Here is a 25247-nt window from a genome sequence, read left to right on the forward strand (position 1 = left end):
GCTAATTCTTACCTGACTTTAACTTTGTTTTACACAGATACAATTCACGCGGTCAACTGATCCACGCTTCCGAGCACAAGAAGTTCCAGATCTGGTACTTCTACGACGACCGTGGCCGACTGGTCGCCTGGAACGACGACCGCGAGAACATCACGCAGTTCTTCTATGCGAATCCAAAGACGCCGGATTTGATCACGCACATCCATTTCCCGAAGTCCTCGAAAACCTTCCGATTCCTCTACGACTCCCGCAATTTCCTCATGACAGTGGAGACATCAGAGCAAAGATTCTACGTTGCAACAGATCAAAATGGCTCTCCTCTAGCTCTCTTTGACACCAATGGAAATCTGATAAAGGAGATGAGACGTACACCATTTGGAAAAATCATCAAGGACACCAATCCAGACTTTTACTTGCCCATAGACTTCCACGGTGGTCTCCTGGATCCAAACACTAAATTAGTTTATCTAAACAAGCGCTTGTACGATCCGACTGTTGGCCAGTGGATGACACCAGCGTGGGAGCAAATGGCCAACGAACTCACCACTCCAACCGACATTTTCATCTATCGTTTCCGTAATAATGATCCAATTAATTTCAAACAGAATGTGGAATACATGACTGATCTGGCTAGTTGGCTGAAACTATATGGCTACGATATTTCTGCAATGCTTGGTTCCGAATACATGAAACAAATGGTATACCAACCTAGCGCAACCATCACATCACCTCAATTGACCCCAGACTTTGGTGTTATGTCTGGTTTACAGTGCATTGTGAATCGCGTACACGAAAAGTTCTCAGATCTAGGTTTCGTCCCTAAACCATTACTCAAGCTGGAACCGAAGACGAGGAATCTTCTTCCCAGAGTGGCTCATCGTCGCGCCGTCTTTGGAGAAGGTATCCTAGTTTCCCGTGTCGGTGGAAGATCACTTGTCAGTGTAGTAGACGGTGTGAACAGCGTAGTCCAGGACGTAGTGACATCCGTGTTCAACAACTCATATTTCTTACCTCTACACTTCAGTGTCCACGATCAAGACGTGTTCTATTTTGTGAAAGACAATGCACTGAAAATTCGTGATGACATGGAGGAACTTCGTCGTCTAGGTGGCATGTTCAACGTCTCAACCCATGAAACTACGGAACACGGTGCAGGTACCTGGAAAGAACTAAGATTACACAATCCAGACGCTGCTGTGGTGATCAAGTATGGAGCTGATCCTGAACAAGAGAGACACAGAATATTAAAACACGCTCATAAACGAGCAGTAGAAAGAGCTTGGGAGATAGAGAAGCAATTGGTTATGGCTGGTTTCCAAGGAAGAGGCGACTGGTCTAAAGAAGAGAAAGATGAACTAATTAGTCGAGGCACGGTTAGTGGCTACGAAGGTGTGGACATTCATAGTGTGCATAGATATCCACAATTAGCTGACGATCCTGGTAATGTAGCGTTCACGAGAGATACCAAAAGGAAACGAAGAAAGAGTGGAAACAGGCGTAACAGAATCCACAGGCATGACTCGTGATTCGAGGATGTGACGCGGGATCGTAACGCTATTTGGGACTTGATTCACGCGCCCACGTGAATCGCGCCGCCGGACAAAAAACGAAAGAATACTGAAGAGAGACAAGACTAACGTTCGTTCCATCGAGCCGATTATTATAAGGCTCGTCGTATACGTGCCGTCTATCCTCTAATCCTCCCCGATCGTTCTCTCTGTTCTCTTCTCACCGCACTCGTGGATCAAAATAGCGGACAAGGAAGCGAAGAAACGCGTCCTCTCGATCAGTGGCGCTGCTGTCTTTATTTCGTGTGTAGCAAACCCCGCTCGGTGTGCCATAATAGCGTCGCTTGTGATTCAATCGTGTTCGTAATCGTTTCTTTTGTCGACAGCGCGATCGAAGATGTCCGTTCGAGTAAGTTTATTAACATACGTACACGCCAGAGGTGGAAATATCGTAATGTGGTGTTAAGATTCAGCTAGTCACTGAAAGAAAAGGAAAGAAGGGAAGCTTGTTACGTGGTGATTAGTTTGTAATCAAACGGGATGATACTTACTCTCGCGAGTATAAGTATAATTACGTGTTATAAGACTTTGAAGTTATGTGCATGAACTTAAGGTGCCGTCCGTGAAACGAAATTCAAGAAAAGACGAAGCCGAAGAAAATAGAGGACGAGTGCGTGAAAGAGATAGGAGAGAAGTACTTTCATGCTCGTTCAGAGTGATCGATCGATCTGGAGCTTGGTGTATCGATGCAACAGGGTCTAATGAGACGTGCACGTCGGGAGCGTTTTCGTTCTCGTAGAAGGAATTATATTTATGCAAGACGACGATACTTTTTTCGCGACCTATAGATCAACATGCGAAGGAACGAAAGGGAAATGCAAAAGAAAAAATGAAAAAAAAGGAAAGAAAATAGATACGTCGACACAATAAATATACAGCAGATATTTTTAACATGACGCAAATGATGTGCTAGTGCGAGGCGTGCGATTGTACATATAGCTACTCGATTAATCGTAATGTGTAGATAATATATATATAATATATATATATATACATAAAGAAACCGGTAAACTTAAGTGGAAACTGTCGATAATGCTTTTATATATGTATACATGTACACACACGTACACGTGTAATAAGCGTTCGTGTGTGTACCAAACACGCGACACACATACGAAATATATACATACAATATATACGAACAACACGCGAGACACCTACACCCATTATATGTAGGAGATGATACGTGAATTGATCGAGAAATGCGTTTTTCGAGAAGAGAAAAAGGAAAATGAATCGAGATTGGATTAACATAGACTCAGGTCTACGCGTATGTACTCTCGTTTGCCTGTTGAGAAAGAATATCCACCTGGAAAAATCGAAAGAGAAAAAGAGATAAAAGATGCTGCGTTTAATCTGTTCGAAAATTGAAACGGCCGATTACATTATATGTATGTGGAAAACGAGAGTGGAAAAATAACGAAAAAACGTGTAAATAGATATGATAGATATAAAGAAAAGTTTGCGTGTCATACTAAAAGCTATACTAATCCGGCGTGGAATTCGTTACGTTGTATTTTATGCCTCGTGTCAGTACTTCGCGTGACGTGATGTAACGGGACGAGCAATAGACGAGCAAAGATGACGTGACGAGATACGTCAAGGTAATAATGTCCAGGTGGAATAATAATAATAGTAATAAAATAATAATATAATAACGATAATAATATAACGATAACGGTATAATAATAATAACGTAATAATGATAGTAATAACGGTATGATAATACTAATACTAATAATAGTAATAACTAATAAAGAAGGAAATAATATTAATACGATATAATATACTATTGTACGGAAATACCCCGCCTATCTTTCTACTAAAAATGAAAAATTATTTTTTGAATTGTGTCGTCAAAGATGTCCTATGTAACCGTGTGTCTGTGGGATCGTCCCGTGGAAATCAACCCTTGCGCCCCATCGAGATATATCGAAGAATCTCTTTGAAAAAAAAAATGCAACACCTCCTCTCTATTTAATAAGGGTATAAACTGAATTCATCGGTGTTTATCGGTATTGGGTAAATTAAAGAAAAGAAAAAAAGTAAAAAAAGAACACGAGTAGTAGAAGTCAAGTTCTGTGGTTTCTGAAACGAGGTGAAATCTAAAAGGGGGGAGAGCAAGAGAGAGATGATGAAGAAAGGAAGAAACTGACATAGAAAGTAAAGAACGTCAAAGGAACGAGAGAAATAAAACGATAACGCGATATAATACGTACATGTAAAAGTAAACGTAAAAAATAGAGGAATAGCGAGCCAACGTGCGAGCCACGTCGCTCAACCACGTTGTGTTCCAGGTAGTTGTACCGTGGACTTAAAGCAAAATAAAAAAAACATACATAATCATAATTAACAAAGTAAACGTACACTAGACGAGTTAAACGAGGGATTTTAGTAAACGGTGTTAAGACTTGTGTGCTAGTGAACCTTTAAACAATAAATGAAAAAAAAATTGATAAAAAGCCGCTGTACATATCCGTTGTGTATAGCCAGTGTGTCGCAAAACCCACGCAAGTATAGTAGATTCGCGTCCACGTTGTAAGAACGGTGCATTTTTCTACGAAGTAACGGAAAGTGATGGTCAAACGACGCGCGTGTCCTTATTTTTTCTTTTTTTTAAACTCTTTTTATTTTTTCTTTTTTCTGAGTTAACGATCAATCGTCACGTTCAAAATTCGAACGACTCCAATGATGGCTCACTTTCGTCCGTTTCGTTTCGTTTCTCGACAGTTCCATTTCCGATTCGTTCATCGAATTGCCTCCATTTTAGCGCAACTGGATGGATCGTTATCGCGACTTTTCTTTTTATAGCAGATGAGACGAGGCCCGGGGTGACACGAGGCATATCAGTCTGTGATCCACCATTTTTCGATATTCCCCCATACACGAACTTTATATCGTAACTTAATACGGATTTTACATTCGTTCCTACCTTTCGAAGTTTTTTAGCGTTGGGCCATAATCAGCCTCGGGCTCGACTCTTGCCACATATTTATAATTAGGTTGGTGCATATGAAATATTGTTCTGAAGTTTGAATTTACCGCTGCAATATCATCCATTCAATTATGTCCTATCGTTAATTGTCAACCACGTTAATACGTCGAGTACTGATGACCACATGTTGGAGTCACGGCGGTGTTGCTTTCGAAGACACGTGACGCCACGTTAACGTCGCGTGAAAATATTTTTCGGTTCAATTACAATGGGAAGCCATGCATCTTCGACCCAGCACTCGTCGACTGTTAAAAAAGAAGAAATTTATTATAAATCACGTGCGTTCGATATTAAGAAATTTTAGAATAAAAACACGAAACTTAAACAAATTTAGAGAAAGTGTCAGATTTCTGGGAATTTTGCATTTGGGTAATGTCGAAGACATTTCTTCTCCCACCTAAGCAATCTTTTAATGCGTAAATTATTTTACTCCGTTCCGTTATGACTGTTCGAATTCTAAAACTGATAATTCTTATGAATCTAGAATGATCAGACAATAAGCATTGAAAAAGTATATTGAATGATATAGAAATTATTTTGATGAAATGCGCGATTAAAGTTTTCGATGTGCACCTACCTAATAAATCGGTTCCATTTTAGTAAAATTTCTACCTGATTTTTTATTTCTTTGCCATTTTCGACTCTCTCGAGAATATTATAGAACATTTAAAAGGGCGATGCTTGTCTGATTTGTCCGTTAACTCGCCGTTACCTGCCATCCGCAATGTAATAGTGTTCTAGATACTCAGCATGTAAGACACATGTGGTATGTGTGAGCTCTAAGATGACAAAGGAGCCGATAGATACCACACCAGGGAAAAAAGAAACACTTTTCTATGTGTACTCGTCTATACGCGAAACGATACTTAGGGAGAAAAGATGAAGAAAAAAACAACGGGAATATGAAGGTCCTGTGTACTCGAGTTAACTTTACGCTTAGCGCATGGTCACCTTCGAGCGATACAGCACCGTGAGAATTCTGCTTTTGAAATGCAAATACATAGCATGACATAAAAAGATACCGATATCAACAACTGTATAGGTTGTCCACTAATATATGTGAAATATTTTAGGAATTAATTCAATATCTAAAAGCAGAGGTACCTTACCATTTGAGATATAATTACTTTTGCAATATTTTCTGATATTTCCCAAATTTGTTGAAACTCAATTTCACATTGGAATATCTCGATATTTCCAATAGGTGTTCCATACGAAATGGATTAACATACGTACGAAATTCGCTATATATTATAAACAAAAATTTATATGAACTTTTCTCGCTACTTTTAGATACTGAATCAACTCTACAAATATTTTCCACCTTTTATTGAACACGTCTAAAATGAAAGATACTCGAAGTTTAAAATCAGCTTTCCGATTTAATTAAATCAATCACATTTATTATTCGTAATCTATACATGTGTATGGAACAATAGAGCTCGCAGGATTCTTGCGGAGGCTCGATCCCGTGGTAAGTTGCGGAATTAATTATTGTTATGCTCGACACGAATCTTCGCCGTCGACGGGAGACCGTCCGCTGTGTTTGGAGGGCGAACCGCGATCGGCACGCGACTAAAAGAAAGCAATACTTCGTAACTATCGTGTATATCTTTAAAAGAAGAAAAAAGGATATCTAATGCGTCTGACGAAAGAAAGAGAGAGAGAGAGAGAGAGAGGGAGAGAGAAAGAGAGAGAGAGAGAGGGAGAGAGACAGAGTAAAAGAGCGTGCAAGAATGTGTGTCAGGTAAAAAAATGAGGAAAACGTTCACATGAACAAAGAATGAATGAGCAAAGAGTGAGCCAGAGCTATTATAGTAAATTAATATATAACATATGAGTTGTGTTAAACTATAGCCGAAGAAGAAAATCGCGCGCGTTTTTTACTTTTCTTTCTTTACGTTCGAAGACGAACGAATTCTCGAAGAACCTCGCTGTGTAAGAGGAAACACATTTGTTCGTGATCGGTGTCTCGTTGTGTTTTTCCTGTTTTTCCAAGCGACACGTAAAAAACACGATCGATTTTTACGTGTCGCTGTGTCTTTTTGTACATATGCACATACTGAACTGCACGTCGTCGTCGATCGAAACTGCTCGATAACATATTTCTATTTTCATCTTTATTTTTGTTAATCTTCGTTTTGATTTCGTTGACATTGTCGATTACTGTGTGTGTGTTCCGTACGTACGACATATGTAGTATATGGTAATCGAAGTGGCGACGCTTTTTTCTATTGCTCATGAAAACAGAAGGATCGAGCGAATCGGACATACGCGACATCGATGTCGACGATTTATTTTATTTAGGGTATCCGCAAAGTATCGATATAACGATAGTTTCATACAGAATGAGCCACGCCATCATCCACGCGACAAAAGAAACAAAAAGACAAAAAAAGAAAACCAGTCACCTCGATAATTGCGCCCTTTATACTTTCGTATAGAGTACGGTTGATCTAAAAGCGATGTGAGAACAAAAAAGAGAAAAAGAAAAATTCGAACAATGATTCCTTCCTCATGATTCGTAATCGGCGAGCGCGGAACATGGATTGAGAAATAATTAGGAGGAAGGTTCCATGGGACGCTATTTTGCAGTTCGTCCGTTTTTCTCTCTGTAACTTTTTCGTTTTGTCCTTTCGTCTACGATTGTACATATATTAATTATTGCGATCATTATGTAAATATTCTTCGACAACACAAATGAAGAAGATGAATGAAAGAAAGAAAAAAAAAGAAAACACACACAACACACGCGCAGTCTGTCCGCGCGAGGTTTATTTTAAAGACTACATCATTATATAATGATTACCATGTAATGATATTTAATTGATAAGGTAACATATATTCTATACTCTTACACGCTAAGTACTCAATAAATATATCTATAAAATTTCCCCGTGTTTGTGATTGTCTGCCCTTTAACCCATCCCGAAGGTTCCCATCGTATTCGTGGCGTCTGAATCCAATCAAAAAATTCTTTCTCACACCTCTGTCGTCCGTTTTGTTTTCTAGAAAAATTCGGCTCTGTTTTTATACGTACATACATATGTAAATGTTCTCTTCGCACCTCTTGTCTCTTACCTATCGTACAATTTCTTCCCCATGACAATAGCGAGAGGTTTTTAGATTTAAGTGTATAAATAAATATTTCTATATACATCATACATTATAAATGAAGAGTACAGAGGAAGGACATGATAAGTTACATTTTCCATTTTTCATAGGAAAGCAGTTTTTAACTTTCATATATACGTTGTCAATCAATCCAATGTTACCAAAATTATCTTTCTATTTCATTTTTATATCCTCTACGTAATTTTCAATATATCCTCTGTTATAATGTTAAAACATCGAGGATATTAAAATATTCCTTGGTAATAATTTTTTAGTAAACTTTGACAAAATATTAGCTGCATTTTAAAAACCATCATCTTTGATCCTAACAGGACCAAAAATGTAATATGAAAATATTACCTTTTAGTCATAAAACGACATCAAAATAAGAAAGTGAACAAAAATGTATTTTATCAGGTTTTTCTCCTGTGATCTTCAAATGTATCATCCGATGCTCTCGCTACAAGTCCGAAAATAGTACCTACGAATGCGTGATGTGATAAAAAGTTGTTTTTTGCTAAACGAGTAATGATGAGAGATTGATTAAAGACTTTTAGTAACATCATTGACAGAGTTCTCATTATTTATTTCTCTCTCTTTCGTACAAGCCCGTAAATTCGATTCTAAATGCGTATCCAACGAAATTCTTATCCTCCACTTTTACATCTCGTGTAACCTTTGCAACAATGAAGCCAAATTATAATAATATATAAGAAAAATACAGAAATTTTTTTCATTTACTCGATTTCTTGTGAGAAAATTAGAATACGTACGATGCATCCCGATGAGGAATTACAGTATTTTAACGTATATCGATCCCTAGTTTCGTCGTATTCACATTTCCGTCGTCTGTATCTTCCGGCAGTCTGGAAAAATTCGAAAACAAAAACAGGAGAAGAATTAAGAAAACCTTTTTAGCCAGATAACTGTTCTGTTCGATTAATCGCATGAAAGTAATTATAAATCGAGGAGAAATTGCAGATGGAATGGTAAAAGATCTAACGCTTTAATGGTTGAAAAAGTAAATTCTAATTGTTAACAGTTCCTACCGAGATCGACTGTTTTATAATCTTTATTGATGAGAAATAAATTTTACATGAATTTCGTATGCTTTTTGTACATCATTTATTACGGAACAACGTTTCTTTATGTTTCGAATCTTACAATTTGTATAATTTTCTCCAAAATATTTACAATAATCGCGCAATTATCTTATTTGTTTTATAAAAAGAAATCACGAAAAAAAGAAATGTGTACTTTTTAGACGGTGTGAAAATCGAATCGCCATCGAATCGAATCGTTAAGTTTCATTTTTTACAATATACGTATAATGTGTACAGTTTTTACTTTACAATGATACAATATTTTGTACAGTTTATATAAAATTTTGTATCATTCTGTGATGATGATACGCACCAACTTCTCGTAAAATTAAAATTTCTGTTGTAGTTGAGCAACCTGATTTATCATGGTAACAAGTTTGACAACCATAAAAAATTTTTGTTCCAAAGATTTATAAAAATTTCTATTTATAAGTATATAGTATGCACAAGTCGTAGTTATGAATCTATTAAAATTAAAAAATGATTTATTCCATTTACTCTATTTCACTACCTTTTCTTTTCTTTTATGCATGAAACAACCGACAACCAAATCACTTTATCAGTGGAAATAATAATTTAAAGGATAAAAAATGCACATATGTGAAATAATACTTATAGAAATATCATAAATAATTTAATTCTATTGCTAGCCACGATTTTCTTTTTGCTTTAAAAAATATTACATTGGATATTTTCTAATAACCTACTTCTCTGAATCCAGAATATATTAAGTAAAATTTCCTCTCTTTGGCATAACAAAGTTTATTTGAATATAATTACCAAAGCAATTTTCTTATGAAATATCTTAATATTTTCTAGTATACGAAACAACTTTATAAGCTTAAAATTTACAAAATAATGTTGTTACTGTCAAAAAATTTCATTAATATGCAGAATATAATTAGTGTATATCTTTAGAAAGGATTATTTGAATTAGGTGTATGTACCGCATGAAACATAATTTGATTGTGTAAAATGATAACTTAGATTGACTACCTTGAATGAGGAAGTGGAATGATAAATGAAATGATAAGGTAAATTCCTATCATTCTCACATCAATTCAGAATATTTCTACACGTATTATACAATCAAATATTTCAAGATTATCCGAATTGAACTTCTTCCAAGGTAAAAGATCCGCACGCCATATCTAATTTTTCATACTGTATATTTCAATTCTAAAGTACAAAATGAGAGTAGGATTTTCTCTATTGTCAACATCTCTTTCTTATTATAGAAAATATTAGATTATTTGTTATGTTTCCGCTATATTAAAGTTAATTCGGATAACCATGGTTCATATGCATTTCACACTGCATATTTAAATTAAGATACATTATTTAGTAATTACCACACATTTGTTAAATGAGAATTTGAAAATGTTCATATACATTGCAAAAAAAGGATGTTCTATGGAAGAACTATTATTTAGTGCTACATAAATGGTGTGTAAATTTGTCAGTATAGAAGAGATAGCATTTTATAATGTTATATCATCTACAGTGGCAAACATCCTAACCATATAATATAAGTTATTTATAACGCTGCAACCTGAATGCAATATTGGTATCGAAATTGGATTAAAATTTTAATCTCAAGTTGGACTGGATTTATATCTTTCTAATAGAATTCGTTGTTACAAATAGCAAATATAATAGCAACTATTTGTAGAAAAATACAAACAGATACTTGTTTACAAGAATAAATCATTAGTTTTACAGAAACTTAATGGTTTTCAAAGTGCAATTTAATTATCCTATTACAATACTACTTACTCGAGGCCTAGGCCCCAATTGATACCTTGAGCGAGAAACAAAATTAATGGTTGCCACGCAACTAACCACCTGACCCAATCTAGTAGTTGACCATACAAAACATGAGGTCGTTCCCATCTTTGCATATTATTAAGGCACATACATATATATGTATATATATATGTATTCACGAAAATAAATTATAAAATATTAATTACATCAAAAGGATACGGATTGTAAAACATTTTCTTGAGATCAACTTTTTCTTTACAATATGGACATGTTTGTTTTTTTCCTACAATGCACCATCCTCTGATACAAAATTCGTGAAACACGTGTTCACAACTAAGTTTATATGTGTTTTCAATAACACCAGGTTCATTTTCTGACACTAAAAGTCTATTTCCACATACTGCACACACACCAGGTTCTAAAGTTCTTGTTGGCATATGGCCTGGTACATAATACTGCAAATTATTTAATATATTCCACCTTTTTATTTGACACATAGTCCACATCTGTATCCGATTACTGTGTACGTACCCCGATATGTGAAGCCATTTTATCTGCACATATTTCTGCAACATCTCTTCCTAATACTCCAAAATAAAGACCATAAAATAACAAAAGTAAACCCCAATCTAGCCATATTTGTGGCTTAACCTCAAATACAAGATGTAAACCAAAAAATGTGGCTAACATTAAAACATAACTTATTATGCCCAATGTATAACTTAATTTATAAATAAAAAGAAACCATTTATACACCAATCTATAAAAAAAAGTTGAATGAATTACTAAGTTCACAGTAATACATAAATTATAATTAAAAAAACATACATACCTTGGTGTTGTACCTGCTATAGGTTTTTGAACAGCCTTCCTTACTATTAATCCTGTTATACAAGATGTTACTAACCAGATAAATATAAATCTCCACCAATGATTTTTTAAACTTAATCCAAATGGAATTATCCACATAGCAATTAAAGTAACAAACTGAAAAAATATATAAATGTATCAAACTAAAACTTATGTGATTTTAGGACATACAAACTTTCATTTACCTGATATGACTTATAGTGTAGTTTCCTCCATTCAACTAATATAATCTGTGCTACTAACAAAGTTAAAAATAAAATAAGCACCATTTCTAAATGCATGTCATCATGCCCTTTATGTTGTTCGTGCATTTTTACATGTTGCACCCTGAAACGTCAAGTTAAATTTATACATTCATAATATAGTTCCTTGAATATACAATATCAGTTAGATTATATAATAATGAGTATTGATATTTACATCCATTTCTCTTCTACTGTCATCTCATCTTCACTCTGTAAAATATACATATATTTAATTAGAAAATAGTATACATATAAAAAGCAAATGAAATACAATTCATTGTTTTTCAATAAAAATTATAAAAATCGAATAATAATGAAACTGAATATACAAATAATTGCAAAGACAGCATGATGTTCATTGATGCATAATAATTTATACCTTTTTTAACATAAATATTGTCCTTGGAGGTTATATTTGCATGACTTACGTGTTCATTCTTATTTTACATAATATCAATATACTTGTATTTAGGATGATACTGTACCTTATTTGGGATTACGTGTGAATGCATAGTTAAGGTTATATTATGCTATCACTTATAAAATAGATTTTAATTAACTGAAATAATACAGCAATAGCAAAGACTTTTTGGAGACATTGTAAAGTACTGTTCACAATGATGTAATTCTGACATGTTGATAAGCAGTAATGACGAACTTCATTTGATTTATATACATAAATAAAAACAGGTAAGAAAACAATAATTTGTTTCTTATAATATATTATCACTATATTGTCGAATGAAATATCTAAAATGTAAATAATTTATTTGGACAATTAATCATATTAAATATTATTTCAGGCATATTTTCGATTTTTCGCGCTGAAATCCTTTCTCCAACCATATTGATGACGATACAATTATTGAACCTGCTATTGGAAACATATTATTCAAGTTGTGAAAAACATAATTCATAAATGCGGTAAGATAGCAAAGACAAAGATTATAAAAATATCAATTTAAGAAGAGTAAATAATCTCCAGCAATTACTTTGTTAAAATTTCCGCAAAAGAGTAGTAAATATCAGTAATATCTATGTTACTGTAAATATATTCTTAATTATATGCTGTGATGATTAGCTTTCTTTGTAAAATTTTAAGTAAATTTAAAAAAGAATATGATTTTGTATTTAATTCTTTTGCAGAATATATTTTTAAAGAATAGAAACTGTTGTAACGTTGATTTCAGTTTTCAAAACGCTTATGTAGCACTTTTATTTTGAGTAGTTGCTATATATACATTACTATTCCTATTCTAAATTATGTTTTTTTGTTTTATATCCGCTCTACAATTTTATAATAACTGAAATCTTATGTATTTTTATTATTCATCTCTTATGGTACAGCTGCTTGTTGATAACGAATTACAATATGCTTACATTTTCAATTAGAAAGATATATTTTATAAAGAATCCTATCTTTTACAGATTCACATAGTATTTTATAGGGAACGCAAATTTATATTAACATACTTTCTATTATTGTATATTTTTCCACAAACTAAAATTCGCTTATAACATACAATAATATCGGCAATTATAATATGCTTATACTTCAAACTTCGAAATTATATTTTACAAAGAATTATATGTTTTACACAGTATTAAATAGGACAATCAGATTTGTGTCAATACTTTTGCTCATCATTGTATACTCCTGTGTAAAATACAAATTCACATAAAATTTGCTTACAATATACAATAATATCAACAATCAATATATTTTACCATTTTGCATAAATTTATTACGTGTCATAAGAAATATTAAGTTTAAACTGCACGCGCAATTCTCATTCGTCATACACTTTTGTCCAAATGTGAATCGGTTCAGAGGCTCACCAATTAGCGACGTTCGTGTGAGTTCGTAAGTATTCGAGTGATCACGGATTTAAACCACGCCCATCGCTGCTGGCCAGAGAGGGAAGCTGGTAATTCACTCTGCGAAGGAGCAATATGAGCGTTTGTTTCTTGAGAATACGCGCGACGTGACGAAATTCCACAGTCGTAAAATCGCGTGTCGGAAGTGTCATCGGATCGCGCGTCGTTCGCGGATTCAGTGAGTGATACAGTGTCGTGATTGGTTTCGTTCCGTCCACGGGGATACGGTTTTTGGTTAGTTTTCCAAGGCCCGAAAGGATATCGCCGCTCGTCGGTTCATTTGCCTCGAGGAATTGCCTTCGGTGAGTGAGAACACGGCACGTATTTAGAATGTGCGCGTGTTTCGTTAAGGTTTTTTCTGTCTGTCAAATTGTCGCACATATTGCCGACAGATTGTGCGTGCATTGTCGTCAATGAACTCACATGTCGCTTCTTATACATGATTAAGGTTACGTATATGTGTGTATGTGTCCATGCAATTCTGTATAATTTGATCAAAAATTTGCAAAATAAGCTACCAAATTGCCCATCCCTTCCTGAACAATCCTCTTCCGGGATAAAACATCAAACGCTGAAATAAAATGCATTCTTTTTTCTATGTAATTTTATATGTATATACATACCATGCGGTTTATCTATGTGTGGTAGAATTTTTGTAGTTCACTTGCTTTAACAGGTAGTTTCTTCTATGTACGTTGGAGAAGTGTTGTCAGTACGTAATACTTTGGTAAACAAGCGGAGATGAATTAGGTCGATAATTTTACCTTCGGTTTCCACCTGAGTGCTAGATCAAATATCGAATCATAAATCTTATTTATCTATTGCTACGTATTTAGAATTTTTCACTAGCAAATGTATACAGTATACAACCTATACGCCTTATCATTCGTCATTCTAATGTTCAATATTGACTTCAATCGGTCTCCTAACCTGACATGTAGTGATTTAATCAACGTTAGGTTAGGTTATAAATATAATTCTAGAACAATAACTATTTGAAAAAAATATTTAGTAATAATTCTGAAAATTTCTGGAAATTTATGTTTCTGGATATCTTCGTGACACTTTTGTCAAATTTAAATTCACATAAGAAAGTCACATGAATATTTTGATTATGTTGCGTTAATCAAGTTTCGCATTTTTATTACAAATTTTTTCAACGTTCAGTACACATGTTTTTGTTATAAATCTTTTCTTCCTTAATGTGGTTTATAATTAACGACAAGACAAAATTGAATGGGTGGTATTGGCGCGCTAAATTCGAACTTCAAAGAAACGACATTTCATACGCATACACCTAACACAATACATAATTCTTACCCTGTTACATAAAAATATTCAATAATTCTGATAATTGGCAAATAGAAGAAATCTATTTGAACGTTGTGTGAATTGTTGAATTCACGTTGCGTGAAATTTAATATAGTTCGTTTCGAAGAAATAGTATTGAATGTAAGTTACGTAGTGTCTATTTTACGCTGAATCAGTCAAAGAACTCGAAAGGAGCAAAATCCTCGTAGCTGCGCTGTTTGAATGTTGTATAAATTGGCGGCTATCCAAGTTTCCGTACTCTCACCACGTTCTCGGTCTCGGGGTCCACGCTATCACATTCCTTGCTAGTATATGTACGTGCTGTCTTTCCGCATGATTTTGTGCAAACTACTTTTATCGACTGATACAGAATGTAATAATACTGCAGTGTTATTTGTAAATACATACGAATGGCCTTAGGTTAGGTTAAGCATTGAGCAGCTTTTCTGAAACGATTTATATTTAAGAATGGAATTACAAATTTTACTTAATTATAACATAGACGGATATAGAATGTGAATCAAGTAAATAACATTTGCCTTAGTTTTAAAATACAATCGTTAATGTGATCGCAATGTTACATCATTTCTTCAATGATCGCATTAGTCGGCCTAACAGAGACCGTTTTTCATAATAGCATGATACCTTACAAGACGCATTCATTTTTAAAGTTCAACGCGTTATCTTTACAGTTGAGTATACATGATTACTTCGCACGTAATATACAAATAAATTCAATAGTCATGAATAAATTTTGAATTCTGTCTTAATACGATTTAAAATCAGTAATAATAAATAGATCATAAAATCTCTAAATGGATGACAATTTTTATTTTAAATATAAAATTATTTACTCTTCTTGAATGAAAATACATTTAATATTGCAAGGTTAGAGTATCTAGAGATTAGAAATTTGAAAGCAATGTTTATCGCGAACATGAAAGTGAATATCACGTGAGAGAAGCAGTCACTGTGGTTTATTCGCGATAGTAATAGTAATCCTGGAAATAAGTCAGAGACGCGTAGATGTATCGTTGTAAATCACGGCACTACTTACTATCAAAAGATAGGACGCATTAATTATTCACGGAACTACGTTCGATACTATGTTAAATAACTACGTATTTTAAAAATATTGAAGTCGTAGAAATGTGATTTTATCTAAATTATAATTATTTTTCAACTAATTTTGTTAATTTCATATATGCAATTCTTATTTAAAAAAATAGTACTGTTTTTCAAGATATACGTATTATTCAAAATTATTAAGAATTTAGAATAACGAATAAATGTTTGGAAATGTTTGGAGTCGATGTATGTGTCCCGAACTTTTTCCATCTCATTTACCTGTTCCTCGCGTAACTTAGAAAGCCCACCTGTTGAAATCGACCTTCTCTCCGTAGCTAACTATAAAACCCATAAAAAGTGAAAATCTAACGTGTAGAGCTTATTGGATTCTTGCATGCTTCTTTAAACAGAAATCAAACAATATCAAAAACGTGCAACGTGAAAGTCTCATACGAACTTCTAAAGTATTTCACGCGCTTCATAAGCTTTCTTTTACTTTCTTTACATATTTAGAATTCTCTCTCATCATATACGAAATTATACTTACAAAAACTTACAATTCTGAATATAAAATTTAATAAAAAGAACTGCAGATAACGAGATCTAACGATTTAATGAGAAGTTACAAGAAAAGTAAAATAATTTTGAATGTAGAAGCTCATAAAAAAATTTAGATAAAATATTCAAGGAAAAGTTACAAGCTGAAAATCTTTAAACGATGACTCAGACAGAAAGTTATTTACAAGATAACAATTTTATCAGTTTGCGTCGCATGAAAGCGAAAAAAATACTTCAACTACTAAAACGATTAAACTCACGTACATATAAATTCATGATTTCTCTGATCTTATCATATTTGTGCATATATGTATATACATATATATATATATATATATATATATATATATATATATATATATATAGATTATTATAAAACATTTCTATATACAAAATATTATTCATATGACGATTTCAATAAAATCAATAATATCAATAATATTTCAATAATATTCATTGCTATTGGCGCACATATTGCTTCGACTCTAATAATTTTAACTTCATATTTGATAAAAATCAATATTAAGTAGAAACAGAAACTTCTGAACGAAAGTGTAACAATTCCGTTTTTCATTAATAAATTTTCCATTAATTGATATTTCCATAATCCATTGTTTCTTTATTCAGTAGTCTGATAATTGTGATTTTACTGTACTCCGAAATCTAAAAAAAGACAAAGGAACAATGAGAACAGCTTTAAACCGAATTTGATTCTTCGTTCGCGTAACACAAATTTCGGAACACCTTGTACACGATCGGATCACGTAATTCGCATTAACCGTACGAAAGGACGTTACGTGAGTAATGTTGAGCACGACCGCGAATAGAACGTCCGATGGCATGCGAAGTCTTTAATGTTAGCGTCACCCCTAATTCCACTAGAATTCCATCTTTTACCATCGATCGCGCCGCCATCATTTGCCCAAGGGAAAAGTTACAAACAGCACAGCAATTACGCACTATATAACAAAATCTTTTCTCTTCTTCTTGTTTTTCTCATAGAGTGCACAGTTCTCTTTCGTAAGCGGGGAAAGATCGTTGTCGATGTTGGAAAGTGAAAAGCGGACCCACTGTTACGATCAAATTTTAACTCGCCAGGGACTCGATCGCACGCTGTCCCGCATACAATCATGCGGGACATGTGATCATCTCGTGATGAGATTATTAAGCGCTGCTATTGAGGAAATTGTTGTAGAGAAAGATAAATAAATAAATGCGGAAGAAAGTTCTTACTAATAGAGAATTTCTAAGAAACTTAATATTTACGATTACAGCAATCGTTAAAGATTTAGTAGTTTAGGAAAGGAATATTGAATAGAATTTAAAGCTATGACAAATGTATTCGTGGCACTAGTATATTGCACAAACTCGTACAATGAAGTAATAATTCGAAGAATGCGGAACATTTATGCGATTAGCACCTATGAAGTCATTAAATGCCAACCACCGGTCGCTATTATTATTGGCTACTTTCTATTCAAAACTCCACGTTATCCGAATCATTCAGCTTCCAGAGTTCTCTGTTCATCGAGAGAAACGAAATTACTCTCGTTCTCGATCGACCGCCAGTTATTTATTTTTATCTGTGACCATATGAAAAGTGTTTGTCACTGTGCAATAAAACGGCGCAGATTTATTGCACACAGTATTTCCTTCCCCATATATGGCGCATTCATGTGTGTGTCCTACTATGAAGAAAACAGGATTTTTCCTTTTTTGTTTCCACAAGAAAGATTTTTGCGGTGTACTAATTTCAAGAGAAGAAATGAAGATTTCTTTTTATTGTTGATTTATGATACTAATTTAACTCTAAATTAAAACTCTTTGTTTCTTTTTGATACATTAAATTTGATACATTCGCGACAAAATACGCAAATTAATTAACAAGCAGTAAATTTGAAATTGCTAATATCACATTGACTTCAGATGAAGTGAAATGAAACGAAAATTCTTTCTCTTCAATCAAATGTATGGAACACACATGCACTATTTGAATTCTACTGATAAAACTTAGAATTTACTGGACCATTTGCTAGCTAGAGCCTAAACTTCAGTTTCTATAGTCCGTGCAGTTACTTAGCTTGGAATACTCGCTGGCCTGCAGTTACAGTTTCCATCAATGCAAAAGTTTTCCACTGCTTTCAGTTGCAAATGCTTTTCCTAGTTTCTCATTTTAAGGGTCACTGATTCCTTCAATGCCCAAATATATACGTGTACATGTGTTTGCACATGTTTGTCGAACATTACATGTGCATTCAAAATTGTGGCTTTTCATATGTACATAAATTTCGGTAGGACTTTAAATATTCTATCAGAATACGTAGGAAAGAAACCATAGTAAGCGTACATCGGAATTGTGGAATTCATTTTCATAAGCAAATTTGACACTTCGATTGGAACGTCTGTCAAAATCGATCGAGTGTGATTAATGGCATTGGATATAGGAAATACAATGTTCACGGAGAGAAAAGTCAAGAACTAGGTCGGTCTTTCTAAACCTGTAATTTTCATTACTAATTTATCAAATAAATTATTCAAGATCACTTATTTTTCATTGATTTTCACAGTTATACTTTCTACATAACATCCGATTTATTTAAAACGGATCGATTTCCTTCGAAAATTATTACTTCAATTTTTCAAATTTATAAGATTGTTTTTCCCGTTTATTGTACTTCTGTTATAAAATATTATGTCTCTCTCTCTTTCATTCTGAATTCTTTTCATATAGCTTTCGTTTTGATTTCTTTCATTTAAATTTTATACTTGATGCTTCAGTAATTGCAGTGTTAAACATTTCCTAACAAACAATATTGATTTAATTGTATAAATATTACTTGTCATATGCATCGAATCTATTTATCCGTATTATTGATGGTCATTATTATTACCACAAATAACATACCAGTACAGTAAATCATGAATTGCGTGATGATTAAGTCACGAAGGACGAAAGTAGTCGAATGATGTTTTACCTGCATAACATAACATGGTAGGAATACAAGAAACAAAAGTGATCTTGGACTTTCGTGCGACACCGTAAAGTGGTTCCAGTCAGATCGATGCAACGAAACCATAAATCTGTGGAAACGATGACACGTCTTTCTAAAGACGGTACGTGCATACCGAGGAACGAAAGTAGGTTATCCGAATGAAAACGGTGTATAGCCGTGGCTGTTCGATTTTCTCTTGCAGTTCTTCCTGTGCTAATCCATTGCACTCTCTCGAAAACGAGCGGCGTATCGAAACCGCCATCGATGTGTAAAATTGTAGCTCTTCCGTATGAGCTCCTAGTTATTCGAACCAGTAATTGGAGGATCATTTTCATAGGTTCTGAGAAAGCGTGATATCCTCTTGCTTATTTATTGTCTTAATAAAGGCTTGACTTTTTTCGCGTGACTCCTCTTTTACGTACTATGTCACGAATGATCGATGTTGAAGTATCTGTTACACGTGGCTGAATTATCAAATAATTTACATAAAAGACACCAGCCTCTGCTGCAAAAACTAACCGTTTCAATGTATAAAAGGAAGTCATAGAATCTTGACGATTTCATTATTGACGATCTAGTAAAAAAATGCGTAATAATTAAGAGAGAAATTTTTTAAAAGTTTCATTTTAACATATTAATAACATATTAATAATTTAATAATTTAAAAAGATGTAATTTAACAAAATTGTAATTGTTGATAATGTATCGATAATATAATAATTACTTTACAAATAATACAAAATATTTTTTAATAATCTACCTGCGAATATTAGAGATACGAAATGTACTAAATGAAAAATTCATCACAGCTCATCCGTGATGCACACATGGTATAGAATGTGTTAATAACATATCGCAAGAATAAGAGCATCGTAAAATTGTGCCAAGAGAATCGATCGAAACGCAACCGTTTATTTACGGGCTTGCTTTCTGCATAGAAATTGTGATGCACGAAACAAGCCTCGAGTAGAAAGGCAAACGAACGCCAGCCTATATTAGAAGTCACGCGTGAACACCCGTCAATCAAATGCAGTATTAATCTTTTTGCTTAGTAATTAATTATTTTCACGTTGATACGTGAATGAAATTAACGGATCATTTATAAGAATTATCTCGATCTGAGAATTTTGCAAAATATTGAAAACTTTATAACACGGTAATTTAGACTGAATTCATTTTATTATAATTTTAGAATTGTTTCTTTCTGCTTTTACCATTTGGAGCTGCTGATTCATTGACAATTTCCCTTAAAATTGGACAATGAGTCCAGAAATACGATAAACTCTTCCATCTTCCTTTCTATATAATTTCTACAATCTCATTTATAGTTAATCACTTCATCGCTTCAACATTTCATTCACTTGTCCTCTAGTATCTAATTAATCTTCTAGTATCGATCTAGTATTGAATTAATTGGTCTACTCCGTATATATCACGAGCGAAATGTCAATTTAGTAGTTACATCGATATGTAACACACTAATTACACAGATATATAATTACGTTGCACTCTAGATCAAGATATATTTTATGTATTCGTTTGTGGTTAATTAAACGAATGATTTAATTGATACAAGAGCAGGGACCTTAATAGGATTTAAGCAGTCGAAAATCGTCGATGTCGTAATAGCCACTTCTCGAAGATACTTAGCCAGAGTTTGCCAGAAAATGTTCTGCCTCATCAGCGATATCGCGTGCATGATTTAATATTGATGAGGAAGTGGATGCTGTACCTTCGTATTTCGCTTCCACATTTTCATTTTCATTCGCCATTGTTTCCTCCAATTCGATTCTTTTGATCTTTGTTGTTCGTATCGTATTTATATTACGACTAATTTTACCTATACGAATTGCACAGTTGCATATTGCAATAAAACATAAAAATATACGAAATGTTTTATTTAACTTAGATTCGTTAATATCGTACGAAGATATTGTTTCTGCTTCTCTTCTTACGTTGTATAGGATAATTTTTACTTTAATTTTAGTTTCTTTTTCGTTGCTCTAGTGTCAATGTCGATACAAAATGAAGATATACGAATAATTTAACATTTAGTTTCAATGTTTAATTCAAGAAACAAATAATGTTTTCACTCAAGTATCACTTATATCAATTTTCTCGTTTTTCTTGTTCATCACTATTAATTGCTGTAATAGTAATAATATCCCGTATTATGATATCCCGTATACAAATGATGATAGCGAATAATCGATGCCACGATTATTTTGAAGAAACTTTCAAACTTGATATTTCAAACTTTCTCAGTTGTCGAATTCAAAGGCCAACGTATCATACGTAATTTGACATACAAGGAATTATTTATTCACCTTTGCCTATTCATCGTAGATAATGAGAATTCTGTCACTTATCCTTGAGTCAAATACTCGTTAATGTATTTTAGGTTTAATTAAAGACAAAACCTTGGATTGCATAGATAAAACTTTAAGGTAATATTACGCACAGAAATGAGAAAGAAACAAAAAATTAAGTAACACGTTATGGAAACATAAATATTTATTTGTTACTTTTATGAAATTCTTCATCTTTGAATTCCACTCACGAACTTAATGAAATTTTATGCGACTTTTGAGGACAAGCGTAAACAGTAAAACATGAAATCCAAGGAAAGGAAGAAACTACTTAGAAGATACACGCATCAGTGATTTCCTTCTGGGAATCACATTTGTTAATGTATCATAAATATCTCGATTATTTCCATTATACCGTACCTAGATGATAAAGGAGAAATTAGTGGAATTTAATAAAGTTATATATATCGATAATTGCGCTCGAAGCTTTAAGTTTCCTCAGCAAAATGTAGCAAATTAATAGAACATTGTAGAAACCAGTGGCTGGAAACAGAATTCCAAATAAAATTCTATTTATTAAGTGGCGAGCATGTTTCTTGAGAAAATATGTTAGGGAGAAAAATTTCTTGAAAAATAATATTAATATAATTTAGTGCATAATATATTATATTAACGTTAAGACATATGCTCTTGAATACATGTATTATAGAATTAGAATAAAACGAGAATTGACTACAATATTTCAATAAAATATATTACACCTGACACGATATAGCGTCACGCGATTGTATATACATCAGCTGATTTAAGATCGCCGAGTCATAAATATTTCATGTGCTAATTTCTTAAACATGATCTTCCAGAGAAAAGGTCAGAGTATAACAAATTTAACACGAGTACCATTTTTCTTTAATTCAATATTCTCACGTAATTTTCTACCAAAATACTTACTTATTATACGAAATATGTTAACAGTCCATTTTAAATGTATTATTCCTCCGAGTGTTAAGTTCTTCTGAATCTTGAATGAAAGTAGATCATTAAACGATGAATGTATAACTCGTAATTTATCAACTCACTCATATTGTTAGTTACTATTTATTAATAGAATAGATCGTTGAACAAAAGACTTTGATTTTATGTCTGACAAAATATTACTTATTCTACTTATTCGTTCGTTCTTTATTTCTGGGCGCACTTGCACTGTAATTTACTAACTAATAATATTAGCGATTAACGAAGTGATAACAAATTTTTAGCTGTACATATTTATCCCAAAATCTTTCATTCGTATCCTGCTATCCAACTTGCACAAAAAATCACATCAATCTTGTTACATATACATAATTATCAAATAATAAGCTGCAATTAAATTACTGCAATTACTGCAAAGTAAAACGGTAAAAAGAGAATCATACACTTACCATCAGTATTATACATTCAATTTCTCTTTCCATATTAATTAATCGGCACATTTTTAACAATCAGGCAATCCTGTTTCTGAGGATTAACGAGGATAATAATTAATACACAGGTTGAAAATCACGCGTTTCTTTTGTTTTTAGCGTCTTTGCCCATTCCATCCTATGAGATATGCTCTCATTTATTCCAGTGTTTCGTGCTTCGTTGCACTCGATGGATTATTATGCAGCCACTTTTACGATCCGTACAAATTCCATTACGTTCGCTACCGATGTCCATAAATTCATTGTTATTACGGGTCGAGGGTTCAAAAACAATTCAACATTCATGTAAGAACAATGCATAAATATATACAGCGACGAATAAAAATATTTTGATCATAGAAAACCAGCTTTCTTTTTCTAAAATTTTCTATAAGTGTATAAAAAAATGTACAATTGTTAATTGTTGTACTTAATTCTTTCAAATTATTTTTACGTATATTTCTTATTTAAAATTGATATTTAATCTTTTATGACAAGTCGTGGTTATAGCGTGGATTTTATTGTGTAAAATAGTTATGCAAAACATTTATTCGGAATAACATTTACGAAAAACTAAAATTTCCAATACTTTTTGTTTCTTTCATAATTAGTATATCGGTTCTGGGATTATTATTTTTTGGTGCTACATTAGTTCCGAATTTGTGTTTATATTTCTATTCATCGCTGTACTAAATACAAATATACTTTTAAAAAAATGTACTCGTGATTAAATAACAAACAATACAAAAAATTCGTACGCGTAAGTCTATCAAAAGAAGTCGAAATGGTATAAAGACTAGCCATGCTAACGTAAAAGTTAACGACGCGTATATCCGCGAAAATCGAATATGGAAGACGATACAGCCGCGGCATTAAGCGTTAAATATAATTAATATCTTCTGTCTGATGAACGTTCAAAACCGCTAAAGAAGAAACGCTGATCCATTGCCAAGATTATGCAATTTATTCCGACTGTAACTCTATCGATCGAGGTATCAATAACCATGCTTCAGCCCAGTGGCTGCAAATGTTTATCGTAAGACAGAACAGTGTAAACGAATTTTCCATCACGTTCAATACGGTATCACTTATTAACAATAAGGAAATGAATATAAACGAACTCGCGTTCATAAGTATTAGAAAATGTTTTGAGTTCATATAAAATGCGATAATTCGTTTAAATCATCAAGCAAACTATAGTAAAAACTATCTGTGAGAATTGAAGAAGAACACGATGAATATAAATCAAGAATTATACATATTGCATACACGATCCCCTAATCTCGTTTGAAAAGTTTTGTACGAATTAGATGCAAAACTCAGAAATGTTTTCCAACTTTACTTAAGATCTCAAGTGAAATTTAGAATGACATTGAGAATCACATGTATCATAGAAAATTGAATAACAGCAGTGTGAAAATTGGTTAAAGCGACGATCGTGACACATAGTGGAAATAGGAATTTAACGTTACTATACATAAAGATGAGATTTTTATTGTCACGTTGAATACACGAATTCTTTATCTTCTTTCATTTATCTTTGCGTAAATTTCAAATCTAATAATAATTGTTAAAGATTTTGATAAACTTCTAACCATTTCTGACATTAACCCCATCCTGTGTAAGTATCCTAATGCTTAGGAACGATAGCGTACGTACAATTTACCATTGGCGGCAGTGGCCGGAAGAACCACTATGAAAACATCATAAGAAACTCAAGAAACAGCAGATGAGGCGAGAGATCTAACAGCGATCATGCAGTATGCACGTTGTGGAAACATTTCGCCACGGAGGAACTTTTCTGACTTAACGGGTTCTCTCTTTTCACCTTCGACCTTCCGAACGCCTTCGGCAGCTTCTATCTTTCTAGTCTTGTAGTCTTGTGCTGGCTGCCGGTGAACTTGTCCCAAATTCCGTCGAGTACGCCAGCCACGATCCTTGATCTTTTGTGAGCCGTAATTAACTCTCTGTCGATCCATTTCCGCGCACGATCTTCCGTAGAAAAGATCTATCACAGTGCTCA

General features: G+C 33.3%; 3 protein-coding genes across 17 annotated transcripts in view; 2 read left to right on the forward strand and 1 right to left on the reverse strand.

The window, feature by feature from the left end:
* The window catches only part of LOC126863389 (teneurin-m), a 651332-nt gene extending 643879 nt beyond the window's left edge, over nucleotides 1–7453 (forward strand). For all 8 annotated transcript variants that reach the window (XM_050613487.1, XM_050613488.1, XM_050613491.1 and 5 more), the window contains one exon: nucleotides 38–7453. In XM_050613487.1, the coding sequence (XP_050469444.1) occupies nucleotides 38–1526 (1489 nt within the window). In that variant the 3' untranslated portion in view covers nucleotides 1527–7453. The remainder of the gene's footprint in view (nucleotides 1–37) is intronic.
* LOC126863404 (RING finger protein 121) lies at nucleotides 5945–12309 on the reverse strand. 5 transcript variants are annotated; one of them, XR_007688842.1, is made up of 10 exons: nucleotides 12148–12309; nucleotides 11838–11872; nucleotides 11603–11744; nucleotides 11380–11534; nucleotides 11079–11307; nucleotides 10767–11002; nucleotides 10557–10673; nucleotides 8451–8543; nucleotides 8038–8353; nucleotides 7645–7894 (listed from the first exon to the last, which is right to left on the reverse strand). XR_007688842.1 is itself a non-coding variant. In XM_050613528.1 (9 exons), the coding sequence occupies exons 1-8, from the start codon at nucleotides 12172–12174 to the stop codon at nucleotides 8480–8482; spliced, it is 1005 nt and encodes a 334-aa protein (XP_050469485.1). In that variant the 5' UTR covers nucleotides 12175–12309; the 3' UTR covers nucleotides 5945–7571; nucleotides 8451–8479. The 5 variants fall into 5 exon arrangements, 3 of the variants coding, with proteins under 3 accessions (XP_050469485.1, XP_050469484.1, XP_050469486.1); XR_007688841.1 differs by having other exon boundaries at nucleotides 7645–7956; XM_050613528.1 differs by lacking the exons at nucleotides 7645–7894; nucleotides 8038–8353 and adding an exon at nucleotides 5945–7571.
* Nucleotides 12310–13577: 1268 nt separating this feature from the next.
* Nucleotides 13578–25247, forward strand: part of LOC126863399 (protein kinase C and casein kinase substrate in neurons protein 1) — a 59057-nt gene continuing 47387 nt past the window's right edge. For all 4 annotated transcript variants that reach the window (XM_050613517.1, XM_050613522.1, XM_050613520.1 and 1 more), the window contains exon 1: nucleotides 13578–13842. The gene's annotated coding sequence lies outside the window, so the exon portion shown is untranslated. The remainder of the gene's footprint in view (nucleotides 13843–25247) is intronic.

The sequence above is a fragment of the Bombus huntii genome, chromosome 3, assembly GCF_024542735.1.
Source record: "Bombus huntii isolate Logan2020A chromosome 3, iyBomHunt1.1, whole genome shotgun sequence".
In the NCBI taxonomy this organism is placed as follows: Eukaryota; Metazoa; Arthropoda; class Insecta; order Hymenoptera; family Apidae; genus Bombus; species Bombus huntii.